At 37.2% G+C, this 16,038-nt stretch overlaps 2 protein-coding genes across 2 annotated transcripts; both read right to left on the bottom strand.

The window, feature by feature from the left end:
• Window positions 1-2,900: 2,900 nt before the first annotated feature.
• On the bottom strand, window positions 2,901-3,842 carry LOC118729495 (olfactory receptor 6C2-like). The gene has a single exon (XM_036457027.1). It carries the CDS (start codon window positions 3,840-3,842, stop codon window positions 2,901-2,903), a length of 942 nt encoding a protein of 313 aa, XP_036312920.1.
• Window positions 3,843-14,517: 10,675 nt separating this feature from the next.
• Window positions 14,518-15,453, bottom strand: LOC118729865 (olfactory receptor 6C2-like). Its single transcript, XM_036457413.1, has one exon. It carries the CDS (start codon window positions 15,451-15,453, stop codon window positions 14,518-14,520), a length of 936 nt encoding a protein of 311 aa, XP_036313306.1.
• Window positions 15,454-16,038: the final 585 nt, after the last annotated feature.

Genomic DNA, 16,038 nt, shown 5'->3' with positions numbered 1-16,038 from the left:
AATCAAACCCACAACCTTGTTGGTTAATGGGACAATAATTAAAACAACTGAGCCACCTGGCCAGAGCAAAATTTTTTAAGTGTGAATACTATTCTTCTCTATGTTTATATTACATTTTTCTTTTATCCATTAACCAGTTGATAGATATTTAGGTTGTTTCTACTAATATTTTGTTGAGAATTTTTAAATCTTAGTTATTGTGAATAGTATTGTAATGAACGTAGGAGTGCAGATATCTCTAATTTCCTGGTTTTAATTCTTTTGGATAAATACCCAAAAGTAGAGTTGCTGGCTCACAAAGCAGTTTAATATTTAATTTTTGAATAACCTGAGTGACTTCTAAATTTAAAAAATTAAGGAGAAAACTGAGTCAACAAAGAATGAGGAAAATATTTTTGACAAACAGAATATAGAAAAGACTAGACATGAAAGCAGAGGGAAAATGTAGGTTCAAATTTCTGGAGTCTCAAGTGTAGTGGTGTCACAGAATTTGCTAGGTGACTGGAGAATACACTGGAGTACTTGGAGTTATAGGAAAAACCCACTTATTTTCAGATGTTTTGCATGTACCCTGTTTCCCCGAAAATAAGACAGTGTCTTATATTAATTTTTGCTCCCAAAGATGCGCTAGGTCTTATTTTCAGGGGATGTCTTATTTTTCCATGAAGAAGAATACGGTACACATTTATTGTTAAAGAAAATGAAGGAAATTTATTACCTGTATACGGTACGGTAGGACGGTAGTTGTCAACACAAACCAGACAAACTGTGAATCCTACAGTATCAAGAATTTACTCATTTATTCAATGACAATCATGTCATCATCTTCTGGAACATCATCATAACAATCTAATTCCTGAATTTCCTGATGAATTTCTTGTGACTCCATTTCTTTCAGAATCAGTGGACCAAATCTCTCATGTTTAGCCTAGGGGCCCTTATTTTCTGGGGGATGCCTTATATTTCACTCAGAAGGAAACCTGTAAGTAGGTTTTGTTTTCAGAGGATGTCTTATTTTCGGGGAAACACGGTACTAGTACAGTGACTCAGGGGAGTTTCCAAATCCTGACCAAACCAATATGGAGGAAGCTCTCCCTTTATACCCTTTGGTTTCTTTGTCCCCCAAATATGGATGGGACTTCCAGACCTTCCGCAGGCTTTGCAAAAGCCCTGTATGTTGGGATGGGGGCCATGAGACCACACCAAAAGGCCTGGCCTGGCGCCAGCGCTGATAACCCCCTCTGGGGTTGTGTATGGTTCATGGTTTATGGCCTCTGTAAAATGGGAGTACTTAGGTAAACAGGTCTTGCAAGACCAGATTGTGAAGAAAGGGGCAGTGACTTAATTAAAGGCTATCAAGAATGTACATTAGTCTACTGGCACAGATTCAGAATGCTAGCCACCTGCCCCCCTGCCCCCCACTTCCCCCTCTAAATGTCTTGTTTTCCCCATCAGTGGGATGCAGGAAATAGTTACAGATGATAACCTATGAACTTCTATTTTTTTTTTTTTTGAGGAAATATGGTAAAGAGTTTGGGTTCTTCCCATGTATAACTTTTCATATATAAAAAAAGATGTAATATTTTAACTATGCTTTTCATATTCCATTTGAATACTGTTCCTTTTTAGTGACATTCTCTGTTGGCATTTTGGTATATGTGTCTACATCTGGTAGAGTTTTTATAATACTAAAATGTTTAAATTCCTCAAAATAGTAATTATTTATTGTTACTATCTTTTCTTTAACTATTGGATATATGGATTTTTTTGAGGAAAATGTATAACAGTTAAAAGTTTTGGTTATTAGCATTTAAAAAAAATATATATTTTATTGATTACTTACAGAGAGGAAGAGAGAGAGATAGAGAGTTAGAAACATCGATGAGAGACATCGATCAGCTGCCTCTTGCACACCCCCTACATGCTCTTGACCAGAACTGAACCTGGGACCTTTCAGTCCACAGGCCGACGCTCTATCCACTGAGCAAACCGGTTTCGGAGGTTATTAGCAGTTTGATATTGACACAAATCTTATAATTTTTAAGCTTTACAGTTTGATATTGACACAAATCTTATAATTTTTAAGCTTTAGTACTTCAGATGTTTTCCCATTATTATAAGATTTATATCCCCTTCTATGAAAAAAAATATTTGCAAGTTAACCATTTTGTGTTATTTAACATAGGATTCGTTTTGTTTACCCCTGAGGGTATAGGGGAATATGTTTTTGCTAGTTGGTTAACCCTTCTCTGTTTTTAGCGCTTAAAACAGTAGCTCTTTCAAAGACAGTACCCAATATGTATTTGTTAAGTGAATCAATGAATAAATAACTTGAAAGTTTTGGATTGGATAAAACAATGGTCACTATTACATACTGTCTTTCTGGAAAATGTAAATCTTTACTAACCTATGCATTTATCGTTTTATATTTCTAATTTGGAGATATACTTCTTATTTTATTATTTTTATTTTGGCATTCCTAATTTGGAGGCAAAATCAGGATTTAATTTTAAAGAAAATAAACTGATGAACAAAACAGATCCAGAAACATTCCATGCAACAGACTGCCCTGTTGGCGGGGGTTGGGGGGTGGGGGCAGGGAGGAGGGTAGGAAGAGATTAAGCAAATAATTTATATGCATATATGTATATACCATGGACAAACAATAGTGTGTAGTGGCCAGGGGAGCGAACGGAAGTGGGGTGGAGGGGGTCAACAGTGGGGAAATCTGTAATAGTTTCAACAATAAAAATAAAGAAGCTACTAATATGCCTGTGTATAGGAGGATCTTAAAAGAAGGTTGTGAGAAGATGGCAATAGATCAGGATGAATAAGTGTTTTGAATAAGTGAACCTGAGTATGGAATTTGGAAAGTTCACTATATAGGTGTATATTTGGCTTCACATTCTCTTATTTCTTGAAAACATCGCAATTCTTTTGACTGAGTTATTGAAGGCTTGTTTTACTTGCTTGTTTCTCAAGGTGTAAATGAAAGGGTTGAGCAGTGGAGCGATGGATGTAGTGAGCACTGTCACACCCTTGTTAATAGCCACTGACTCCTTTGCAGATGGTTTGATATAAATGAAGATGCAGCTGCCATAGGTGATGGAGACCACAATCATGTGGGAAAGACAGGTGGAAAAGGCCTTTTTCCTTTGCTGAACAGAAGGGAATCTCAAAATTGTCTTGATGATATAAATGTAGGACAGCACTACACACATGAGTGTCATAAGAAGGGTCAGCACAGCACAAATCATAACAGTCTGTTCCATGAACCAAGTATTGGAACAAGAAATTTTCAGGAGGGGAGCTGCATCACAGATAAAATGATCAATGACATTAGAATCACAGAATTCCAGGTTGAGGCCTAGGCTAAGTGGGGGGATTATAATGAATAGACCAGCTACCCAACAACAGAAGACAAGTCTTCTGCAGACTGTGCTGCTCATGATGGTCACATAATGCAGGGGTTTGCAGATGGCCACATAGCGGTCATAGGACATGGCTGCCAGGAGGAAAAACTCAGTTACACCAAAGAGGTCAGTGAAAAATACTTGGCTGACACAGGCATTGTAGGTGATGAGCTTGTCACCTGTTGCTATGTTATACAAGTATCTGGGAATACATGCAGATGTGAATGAGATTTCCAAGAAGGAGAAATTTTGTAGGAAATAGTACATGGCTGTTTTAAGATGAGAATCCAGTAAGATGAGGGAGATGATAATGAGGTTCCCAGTTATGCTCAGCATGTAGGTGAGAAGGAAAAAGACAAAAATCAGAATCTGCAGCTGAAGGTCATTTGTCAGGCCCAGCAGAATGAATGTTACAGTACCATTTCCCATTGCTGATTCTTGACTTCAGTTATATCTGCATGTAACATTGAGACATCTTATAGAACATTTAAAAAGTATGAAACCTATCATATTCAGGTTTTAAAATTCTATTATTTAAACATATCTACAATTTAAATTCTGCTCTGTAGGGGGCTACCTTTCATGCCTATGGGTCTGACCTTCAATAGGAGCAAGATATCTTGACACTTTGCTTTTAAAAATATTAATATATGTGAGATACCCTTGGTTCTCTCTGCACTCTCTGTAGTCACTTGAAGTCTCTGTTCCAGCTCTATGATTAAAGAAATTTGTTTTCCATTTTTGTTTATTGCACATGTGTGTGTTTTTCTCCTGAACACCTCTAAACTCTATCATGCCTGCACACACACACACACACACACACACACACACACACACACACAGACACACACACACACACACACAGACACACATTTTTTCAGCTCTTCTCCTGACTGCTTCTTTCTATAGTTTCTCTGTCCCTAAGTAATCCCTTATAGTTCACAGTGGTGCAGGATACAAACCTTCTTAATGCACAATATATTTATGCTTATGCACAGTATGCATTTATACTTTTCGGAAGTGCTCTGACAAACTTGAAAGATATTACTACAGATGGTATATTTCTCTGACCCTTTTATCTGCCTGTTAGTGTTTTCTTCATCTCTTTTCACTTCTCACCATACTGAAAATACATTTCTGTATTTTCATCCATTCCTATGTTTTGAAATATCTTTCAGGTGATTATTACTAAATCAGTACCTTTATTTTCTAATAGTCCTTCCTGATTTTTAGATGCTAACTGACATACCTATTTGAACATTACACATGGACGTCAAGTCCATTGTCACAAATAAAACCGATGATCTTCTCTTTCCCTCTTCCTCCTCTTCCTCTTAATGTTTCTTTCAATAAAAGTAATAGCTATATTTATCAAGCCCATTTTATGTGACAGGTATTTTAGTAAATATTTCTCACAGGACATATGTTCTGTCTTCAACTCACCTGAATATCTTCTATTCTTCCATTGGTTTTCAATTTCCTTTTTAAATCCTCTGGAAAGTTTCCTGCATGTCTGGTAACTGTTAGCTGTATTCCTTGTCACTGGGTTCCCATGGAAAACAATGCTTGCTACTATTTTAATGCATAAGAAGAAATACTAATTTGTGGGGATCATTTAAAAAGTGTCTTTTTCAGATACAACTAACATAGCCCCAGATATGTTGTTAACTGTCCAATAAATGTTTCCAAATGAATTTATCTATGCATGTTTTCCAGACACCTATGAAGCTATTTTCCTTTCTGTTTGGATTTATAATTCAAAGCACTTTGCTATTAACCTTGGGGCGCATAATGCAATATACAGATGCTGTATCACAGAATTGTCCACTCAAAACCTATATAATTTTATTAACCAATGTCACTCCAATAAAAATTATTTTATAAGGAGCTCATTTCGCCCTGAACTGGCTAAGGAATCTGAGGCTAGGTAACCAGAATGTTCATTTTTTAAATCTTAAAAATGTGGAATTTTTATTAAATAATTATTGGATTTCCAAATTTTTTTTTCTATATTAGAATCTATTGCTGAATATTTTCTTTTGCTTTCAAAGAGGATCAACTTTTCTGCTTTTGTTTATCACCTTCAGCGGATGAAGAGAAACTGTGTTCTCTGCTCTATCTTCCAGCAAAATGCTGTTGATACAGTTTTTGCATTGAGAGCACCTATGTGGAAGACAACAAATCCAGAGCACATGGTCTTTCTAAATTCTTATTTTGTGTTAATAACTTTTTCACAGCCTGTTTGAAGGCATTGGCAATTACAATAGTAGGGACTCAAATATTTTTATTCTAAAATAAGTCTCCAGGTTAGAATTTTGCTACAACAGTGAATTATGGAAAGTTTCCCTTGGAGACCCCAATTTATTTGTATGTAGACTTACTTTATTGTGAATACATACTAATGTGTTGCTCTACCGATGTGAGACAGGGTCAGCTCTGATTTTTCTAGTAGAGAATGCAGTTAAGGCCTCAGGGATACAATATCAACATAAGGAAGAAGAACTAAACCAGGCTAGTGGTTTCCTGACAGAACCCACCAAGGGAACTGGAGATACATGCAATGACTGTATTAGATCAAATTGAGATAGGAGAAATATTTCTTTTGGCCATCTACTATCTTTCTTCAACCCTCTTTCTGATCTCTTAGCCATCATCTTCCTGAGTAATCTTTCAGCCCTGTCATTCTTTTGGAAGTCAAAGAAGTATGCCCATACAAATAGATGAATATATATCTTATTTTTAAGTGATGATATATATGATAATATATTTATTTCTAGATAGATATCCAATTTTAATCCTTTTAAATGCCAATATATTTCTGTGCATAAAATCTCCAAGTAAATGGCAAAGAAACTGCATTTAAAGAAAGTGAAAATATGTATGCTTCACTGATAGAGAAATTGTCATTCACATTGCCAATTTTAAAACAAAAGATGCATTACATTTTCTCAAGCATGATGAAACACGGTAAAAACTACACAAAACTAAATGTAATTAAAATGATAAATTTTATCAAACTTACTGTTATGATTGTCAATCATAGTTTCTTCTGATTGTTGAAATACATGAAATTTAAAACTCCTAAATTGAAAATCATAGTTGGGATGAAAATTTTCATATGAACTTCTGGTCACTTTTGCTTACAAATCCACTATTATAGTCACAGCAGTTTTAAGAATCATAGATATCTCAAAAGTATCCATCTTTAACCAGTTACATGTAAATACTGTTGTATTATTTTAACCCTCCTAAAATATAAAATAATAATAATAACAATAAATAATATTAATATGTGAGTTTTGTGAAATGTGAGGAACCTTCTCCAGTTTTTGGAAAGTTGCTATTATGGGCTCAAGGTTGTGAGCACATTTACTATATCTAGTTTGGCATTGTCTTTATTTGATAAAAATTCAACTGAATGAATAAACAAAGAGTCCCTGGTGACCCTAGAACAAAGCCACTAATGAATCCTCTGAGTAATAAAATAAGGCTAAAAAAGTATGTTAACTATGGCTTCTTCCGAGACAGTGTCCTTGGAGATTGGAGGATGCAGCAGCAAATAAAGGCCAGTAGGACAACCAAAGAATCTGGTTATAAAATACAACTTCAGCTCTTTTGTGCTATTACATAACATAAGCTGAGACATACCATCTGGAAGTATCATAAAGTCATCACACTTATCATTTACTGGTTTGTTATCTGAATAACATTGCACTTGAGAAGTTTTACTAAGACAAGAAAAAAGAAATATATGTAAACTATAACCCACAGTGCTTAATTGTAGTATCAAACATTCAGACTTTTCTCTTCAGATATAGCAATATATCTAAAATGTAAAAAGTCAAAGTCAAATACAGATAGTAGAAAATTGGTTTCCAGGAATGAGGGAATGAGATAAACAGGGAGGGGTTGGTAAAATAGTACCAACCTTCAGTTTTAAGATAAGTAATTTCTGAGAATCTGATGTATAATATGGTGACTATAGTGGATAATACTGTATTATAAAATTAAAATTTGCTAAGATAGTAGAACTTTAATGCATTAAGAAGATGAAAAGAATCCTTTCACAATGTACACATATAGCAAATCATTATGATGTACACTTTAAACATTTTATAATTTTGTTTTTCAATTATACCTCAATAAAGCTGAACAAAAAAATTTAAAACAAAAAATAAATGTTCTTGAAATGTGTTACCAAAGATGAACTAATGACTGAGACAAAGACCTGTTTATGTCCAGTCTTTTTGGAGAAGGCCATTGAGAGGATGTGACTGTCAATTGATGTTGAGCTGATCTCCGGGCAATTAGAGGCTCCTCACCTGTTCCTCTGTCCTCGGAACAAACATCCCTGAACACATTCCAAGGACACAGACTTGAGAGAACGATGTGTTGTTGAGACCATCTGGATGGCACATGTGACTAAACCAGTTAAGGCCTTTATATAAACTTTTAAGGTTCTAGTGGGCAGGTGTGAATATCTCCTCTTGTGGCCTCCCAACACAAGCCTTGTAAGTAAATTCCCTTGCTCATAAACCTGCTACTTACTAATCTGGAGTGGTCCACCTCTCTCTTGGGGTTCTCCTTTCCCTCCATCTATGAGGGTCTGTTTCAGATTTCTTACTGGAAGCTCTCGAGGGTGCAAACAAACAATATTTTATAGCTAAAAAATTCATATATTTTGGATATTAATATCTTGTCAAAGTTGTAGTTTGCAAATACTTTCTTCCATTTGGTTGGTTGCCAGTTTTGTTGGTGGTGTCTTTTGCTGTGCATAAGCTTTTTAATTGGATGTAGTCTCATTCATTTATTTTTGCCCTTACTTCCCTTGCCTTTTGGGTCAAATTCATAAAATCCTAAGATTAAGGTCCATAATTATGGTACCTTTGTTTTCTCCTATGTAAGTTATTGATTGTTTCAAGTCTTGTATTTATGTCTTTGATCCATTTGGAGTTAATTTTTATGTAAGGGAGAAACAGTAGTCTGGTTCATTCTTTAGCATGTGGTTTTCTAATTTTCCCATCACCAGTTAAGGGAAGAGGCTTTTCTCCATTGTATGTTTTTTTCTCCTTTGCTGAAAATTATAATGCCTATATACCTATGGGTTTATTTCTGGACTCTCAATTCTGTTCCTTTAGTCTGTATAACTCTTTTTCTGCCAAACCATGCTGTTTTGATTATTGTTGCTTTGCAGTATAATTTGAAGAGAGGTAGTGTGATACTTCAAGCTTTGTTCTTTTTTCTTAGGGTTGCTGTGGCTATTCAAAATCTTTTGTGGTTCCTTACATATCTGATGATTTTTAAAAAAATACAATCCAATTAAAAAATGGGTAGAGGACCTGAAAAACACTTCATCCAAGAAGACATACAAATGACGAATAGATATATTAAAAGATGTTCAACGTTGTTAGCTACTAGGGAAATGCAAATCAAAACTACAATGAAATACCACCACATACTTGTTATAATAGGTTATTGCTATCAACAAGACAAACAATAACAAGTTTTGGAGAAGTTGTGGAGAAAAAGAAACCAGCATTCTGGTACATACAACTACTATGGAAAACAGTTTGGTTGTTCCTCCAAACTCATAAACATTGACAATAGTATGGTGGTTACCAAAGGGGAAAAGTGGTGGGGAAAGGATAAAAAGGATAAAAGGAGTCAAGTACATGTTGACAAGAGAAAAATAGACTTTGGGTGAACACACAATACAATACACAGACAATGTATTATATTATAGAATTGTACACTTGAAACTAATGTAATATTACTAACCAATATCTCCTGAATAAATTTAATTAAAAAGAAAATAGTTTGGTGATTCTGCAAAAATTTAAGAATAGCTCGGCTGGTGTGGCACACTGGTTTAATTCCCAGTCAGGGCACTTGCCCGGGTTGCAGGCTCGATCCCTAGTAAAAGCCATGGAAGAGGTACCCGATCATGACTCTCATCAGTGATGTTTCTATCGCTCTCTCCCTCTCTGAAATCAATAAAAATATACTTAAAAAATTTAAAAACATAGTTACTATATGACTTAGCAACCTCTCTTCTGGGTATCTACCTGATGTATTTGAAAACAATTATTTGCAAATATGTATGCACCCATATGTTCATTATAGCATTATTTCAGTGGCCAAGAAATGGAAATTACAAAAGTTTCCTTGAATTGATGATTGAATAAAGGAGATGTGGCACACATACACAATAGAATACTATTGAGCCATAAGAAAAGACAAAGCACTACTGATAATTTGCAACAACATGGATGGACTTTGAGAATGTCATGCTAAACAAAATTAAGTCAGACAAAAAGTCAAGTACCATATGATCTCACTCATATCTATTTATATAAAAGGCTAAGTGACTAACTGACTGTCCAACTGGCTGGTAGGTATGACACACACTGATGCCTAACACAGGAGCTGCTGAGCTGTAGTGACTTGGCAAGGGCGGTTCTCAGGTGATGCACTCCGGAACCATAGAGGAGGGAGCCTGATTCCCTGGTGCATCACCTGAGAACTGTCCTCTCCGAAGCTGGGACCCCTCGGGTGATGTTGGAGAGCCAGTTTCAGCCCGATCTCCGCAGGCCAGGCTGAGGGACCCCACCTGTCAGAGGGACCCTGCTCACCCCACAGACACCCTTTGAGCAGCAGCACTGCCCTAGATGCAGCTGGCTGGGGAGGGACCACCGGATGTTGGATCTAGGGCATGTCCAGCCTGTCTCATCCAATCCCACCCTGCTGGCCACCTTTTAATGAATTTCCTTTCAATGTGCATGAATCTGTGCACCAGGGCACTAATGTAGGATATAATACTGAAAACAACAAATGGATAAATAAGTAAGACAAACAAACAAAAACTCATAGACAATGGTATTGTGGTTCTCAGCAGGAAGGGCGGGGCGGGGGGCAACTAGTGAGGGTAAAGGGGTCAAATATATGGCGATGAAAGGTTTGAATTTGGGTGGTGGACACACAATGCAATATCCAGATGGCATATCGTAGAATTGTGTACTTGGAACCTATATAGTTTTATTAACTATTGTCATCCTAGTCCAGTGGTCAGCAAACTCATTAGTCAACAAAGCCAAATATCAACAGTACAACAATTGAAATTTCTTTTGAGAGCCAAATTTTTAAAACTTAAATTTCTTCTAAAGCCACTTCTTCAAAATAGACTCGCCCAGGCTGTGGTATTTTGTGGAAGAGCCACATTCAAGGGGCCAAAGAGCCGCATGTGGCTCGCAAGCCACGATTCACCTACCACTACCCTAGTCGATCTAATTAAAAAAATCTAGCAAAAGTCAGTCTGCATGTGTTTACATAAATGTTTGGAAAAATGCTTGTTTTTATTTATTTCTTAATGTATTAGAGGTTTCCTATTGCTGAACCAAATTACCACAAACTTAGTGGCTTAAAACAACACGAATGAGTTCTCTTATGGGTCTGCAGGTCAAGAAGTCTAAAAACAAGTTCTTCCTCCTGGAGACTTTAGGAGAGAAACTGTTTCTTTGCTTTTTATTTATTTATTATTAATTAATTAATTAATTAATTAAGTTTTTTTTCAGCTTCTAGATACTGCATGCATTCTTTGGCTCCTAATCCCTTCTTTGTATTATTCCAACCTTTTATTTTCATTGTCACATCTCCTACTACTGGTGTGATATTTCATGCAGGATTCTTTTGCCCAACAAAAGATTAAAGGAAGCAGAGAGCTGTCACAGTGGAAATGTCTCTGATGTTCTATGAGGAGGTCACAGAAATGGGGCTGCAGAAATTCCACAAGCCTCTCACCACCTTCTCCTTCGCAAACCACACGATCCAGATCCATGAGGACTAGAGGCAGCTGGGAGTTTGCAGCCGTGGTTTGGGACGCAGTAAGCAAATCCTGAGGGGGCCTCTGAAAACATCTGCAATTGATTATAAAACTGGTCTTTATTTAAAAATAAATAAAAGAACAACTTTGTTGAGATATAATTCATATACTGTACATGTAACCTAAAGTGTACAATGAACTTGTTTTTTCAAGTAAATTTGGAGTGGTACTACCATCACCATGGTCAATTTTTAAATATTTTCATGACCCCATCCTCTCCAAAAAGAATTCTACCCATTAGAATCACTTTTCTGATCATCTTCCACAAAATAGATTGTATTTTTAGTGTGGGTAAAGGAAAGTTGAAGGAAGTTAAAATTCTGCACAAAGGATATTGCAAAATGACAAAGCCCAAAGTGAAGATGATGTGTTTTCTTTTGTTTTTAAAAAATATTTTTTTATTGATTTCAGAGAGAAAGGGAGCGGGAGAGAGAGATAGAAATGTAAGTGATAAGAATCACTGATCAACTGCCTCCCACAGACCCCCTATTGGGGATTGAGCCCGAAACCCAGACGTGAGCCCCTGACCAGAATCAAATCTGGGACCCTTCAGTCCACAGGCTGATGCTCTCTCTATTAAACCAAACTGGCCAGGGTCATGTGTTTTCTTTAAGTTCTTCATGATTGTAATGGTACCCAAATCTATACTAATAAAAGGGTAATGTGCTAGTTAGAGTGGAGGTCTTCCAGAGTTCCTTCCAGACAAAGCCGCAGTGGTTGCGAGAGCCGAGGCTCATGCAGCTGTGAATAGCTGCAAAGGGCTGAGGCTCAGGCTGGCAGTGCAGCAGCAGCAGCAGCGGGGTAATGGGGCAGTGCCTTCCCCTGATCCACTAGGTCGCCTCCTGCAGAGGGAGGCCAGAATAGGGGCTGAGGCAGAGGCAGTTAGAGGTGATCAGGCTGATAGGGGGAAAGGTAGGGGTGATCAAGCCAGCAGGGGTGCAAGGTAGGGGCAATCAGGCCATCAGGAGGACAAGGTAGGGGTGATCAGGCCTGCAGGCAGAGAGGTTAGGGGCTATCAGGCAGGCAGGCAGGCAGAAGGGTTAGAGGCAATTGGGTAGTTAGGAGCCAGCAGTACCGGGTTATAAGAGGGATGTCCGACTGCCAGTTAGGTCCAACCCCTAAACTGGCAGTCAGACATCCTTCGAGGGGTCCCAGATGGGAGACGGTGCAGGCCAGGCTGAGGAACCCTCACTCCATGCAAAAATTGCGTGCACCAGGCCTCTAGTGCTGCTATAAAAATGAAATAACTCCTACCATTTGCAACAACATGGATGGACCTGGAGAGCATTATGCTAAGCGAAATAAGCATGTCAGAGAAAGATAAATATCACATGATCTACTCATCTGTGGAATATAATGAACAACATAACACTGATGAACAAAAATTGATCCAGAGACATAGAAGCATCAAACAGATCATCAAATCTCAGAGGGAAGGCAGAAGTGGGTGGGAGGGGTGGGGTAAGAGATCAACCAAAGGACTTGTATGCATGTATATAAGCATAACCAATGGACACAGCCAGTAGGGGCATGAGGGCCTGTGCTAGGGTGTGGGAATGGGTGGGAGTGGGTGGGGAGAAGTCAGTGGGGGAAAAAGGAGACATATGTAATACTTTCAACAATAAAGAATTAAAGAAAATTAAGGAGAAAACTGAGTCAACAAAGAATGAGGAAAATATTTTGACATAGAAATAGCATATGAAAAAGACTAGACATGAAAGCAGAGGGAAAATGTCGGTTCAAATTTCTGGAGACTCATGTGTAGTGGGATGGGAAAAATAGCTACAGGTAATGAACTGTGACCTTCAATTGTTTTGGAGGAAATGTGGTAAAGAGTTTGTGATTTTTCCATGTATAACTTTTCATATGAAAGATGCAAAACTGTAATTACTTAATTACAGCTTTCCATATTCCTTTTGAAAACTGTTTTTAGTGATATTCTGTGTTGACATTTCAGTATATGTGTCTACATCTGGCAGAGTTTTTGTAATACCAAAATATTTAAATTTCTCAAAATAGCAATTATCTATTGTTACTATCTTTCCTTTAAGTGTATGGATTTTTTGAGGAAAGGGTATAACAGTTAAAAGTTTTGACTATTAGCAATTTGATATTGACACAAATCTTATAATTTTTAAGCTTTAGAACTTCAGATGTTTCCCTATCATTATGAGATTTATATCTCCTATGAAAAAACATTTATTTGAGTTCAAGTTAACCATTTTGCTTTATCTAACATTGAATTGGTTTTGTTTACCTCTGAGGGTATAGGGGAATAAGTTTTTTTAAAAAAATATATTTTATTGATATTGTACAGAGAGGAAGGGAGAAAGATAGAGAGTTAGAAATATCGATGAGAGAGAGACATAGATCAGCTGCCTCTTGCACACCCCCTACTTGGGATATGCCCGCAACCAAGGTACATGCCCTTGACCGGAATCGAACCCGGGACCTTTTAGTTCCCAAGCCAACGCTCTATCCATTGAGCCAAATTGGTTTTGGCTATAGGGGAATAAGTTTTGTTGGTTGGTTAACTCTTCTCTGATTTTAGTGCTTAAAACAGTAGCTGTTTCAAAGACAGTACCCAATATATATTTGTTAAGTGAATCAATGAATAAATCACCTGTAAGTTTTGGATTGGATGAAACAATGGCCACTGTTACATACTCTCTTGCTGGAAAATGTAAGTCTTTACTAACCTATGTATTTCTTTTTTATATTTTTAATTTGGAGATATACTTCTGTTTTATTTTATTTTATTTAATTTTTATTTTGGTATTCCTAATTTGGAGGCAAAAATCAGGAATTAATTTTAAAGAAAATAAACTGATAAATATAACAGATTCAGAGACATTGAAACATGAAACAGACACCACTGCTTGGTGGGTGGGAGGTGGTGAAGGATAAGATTAACAAATAATTTATATGCATATGTGTATAGGCCATGGATAAACAATAGTGTGGAGGAGGCTTGGGGGCACTGGGAAGCTGGCAGAAGTGAAGTGGAGGGGGGTCAACAGTGGTGGTGGAAGGGGTCTTCTGTAATAGTTTCAAAAATAAAGATAAAGATGCTACTAATATGCCTGTGTATAGAAGGATCTTAAAAGAAGGTTGTGAGGAAGATGGCACTAGATTAGGATGTATAAGTGTTTTGAGTAAGTTATTTGGTATGGAATTTGGTAAATTCATTATATAGGTGTTTATTGTATTTGGCTTCACATTCTCTTATTTCTTAGAAAACATCACAATTCTTTTGACTGAGTTATTGAAGGCTTGTTTTACTTGCTTGTTTCTCAAGGTGTAAATGAAAGGGTTGAGTAGTGGAGCAATGGATGTAGTGAGCACTGTCACACCCTTGTTAATAGCCACTGACTCCTTTGCAGATGGTTTGATATAAATGAAGATGCAGCTGCCATAGGTGATGGAGACCACAATCATGTGAGAAGAACAGGTGGAAAAGGCCTTTTTCCTTTGCTGAACAGAAGGGAATCTCAAAATTGTCTTGATGATATAAATGTAGGACAGCACTACACACATGAGTGTCATAAGAAGGGTCAGCACAGCACAAATCATAACAGTCTGTTCCATGAACCAAGTATTGGAACAAGAAATTTTCAGGAGGGGAGCTGCATCACAGATAAAATGATCAATGACATTAGAATCACAGAATTCCAGGTTGAGGCCTAGGCTAAGTGGGGGGATTACAATGAATAGACCAGCTACCCAACAACAGAAGACAAGTCTTCTGCAGACTGTGCTGCTCATGATGGTCACATAATGCAGGGGTTTGCAGATGGCCACGTAGCGGTCATAGGACATGGCTGCCAGGAGGAAAAACTCAGTTACACCAAAGAGGTCAGTGAAAAATACTTGGCTGGCACAGGCATTGTAGGTGATGAGCTTGTCACCTGTTGCTATGTTATACAAGTATCTGGGAATACATGCAGATGTGAATGAGATCTCCAAGAAGGAGAAATTTTGTAGGAAATAGTACATGGCTGTTTTGAGATGAGAATCCAGTAAGATGAGGGAGATGATAATGAGGTTCCCAGTTATGCTCAGCATGTAGGTGAGAAGGAAAAAGACAAAAATCAGAAACTGCAGCTGAAGGTTATTCGTCAGGCCCAGCAGAATGAATGTTGTTATAGTACGGTTCCCCATTGCTGATTCTTGACTTCAGTTATATCTGCATGTAACATTGAGACATCTTATAGAACATTTAAAAAGTATGAAACCTAACGCATTCAGGTTTTAAAAATCCATTATTTAAACATATCTACAATTTAAATTCTGCTCTGTAGGGGGCTACCTTTCATGCCTATGGGTCTGACCTTCAATAGGAGCAAGATATCTTGACACTTTGCTTTTAAAAATATTAATATATGTGAGATACCCTTGGTTCTCTCTGCACTCTCTGTAGTCACTTGAAGTCTCTGTTCCAGCTCTATGATTAAAGAAATTTGTTTTCCATTTTTGTTTATTGCACATGTGTGTGTTTTTCTCCTGAACACCTCTAAACTCTATCATGCCTGCACACACACACACACACACACACACACACACACACACACAGACACACATTTTTTCAGCTCTTCTCCTGACTGCTTCTTTCTATAGTTTCTCTGTCCCTAAGTAATCCCTTATAGTTCACAGTGGTGCAGGATACAAACCTTCTTAATGCACAATATATTTATGCTTATGCACAGTATGCATTTATACTTTTCGGAAGTGCTCTGACAAACTTGA

Source organism: Pipistrellus kuhlii, unplaced genomic scaffold (assembly GCF_014108245.1).
Source record: "Pipistrellus kuhlii isolate mPipKuh1 unplaced genomic scaffold, mPipKuh1.p scaffold_m20_p_3, whole genome shotgun sequence".
Taxonomy (NCBI): domain Eukaryota; kingdom Metazoa; phylum Chordata; class Mammalia; order Chiroptera; family Vespertilionidae; genus Pipistrellus; species Pipistrellus kuhlii.
This window is presented reverse-complemented; position numbering and strand designations above follow the sequence as displayed.

Coding starts and splice junctions, on each gene's coding strand:
- LOC118729865 (XM_036457413.1), bottom strand. CDS start 15,453: ATGGGGAACCGTACTATAACAACATTCATTCTGCTGGGCCTGACGAAT.
- LOC118729495 (XM_036457027.1), bottom strand. CDS start 3,842: ATGGGAAATGGTACTGTAACATTCATTCTGCTGGGCCTGACAAATGAC.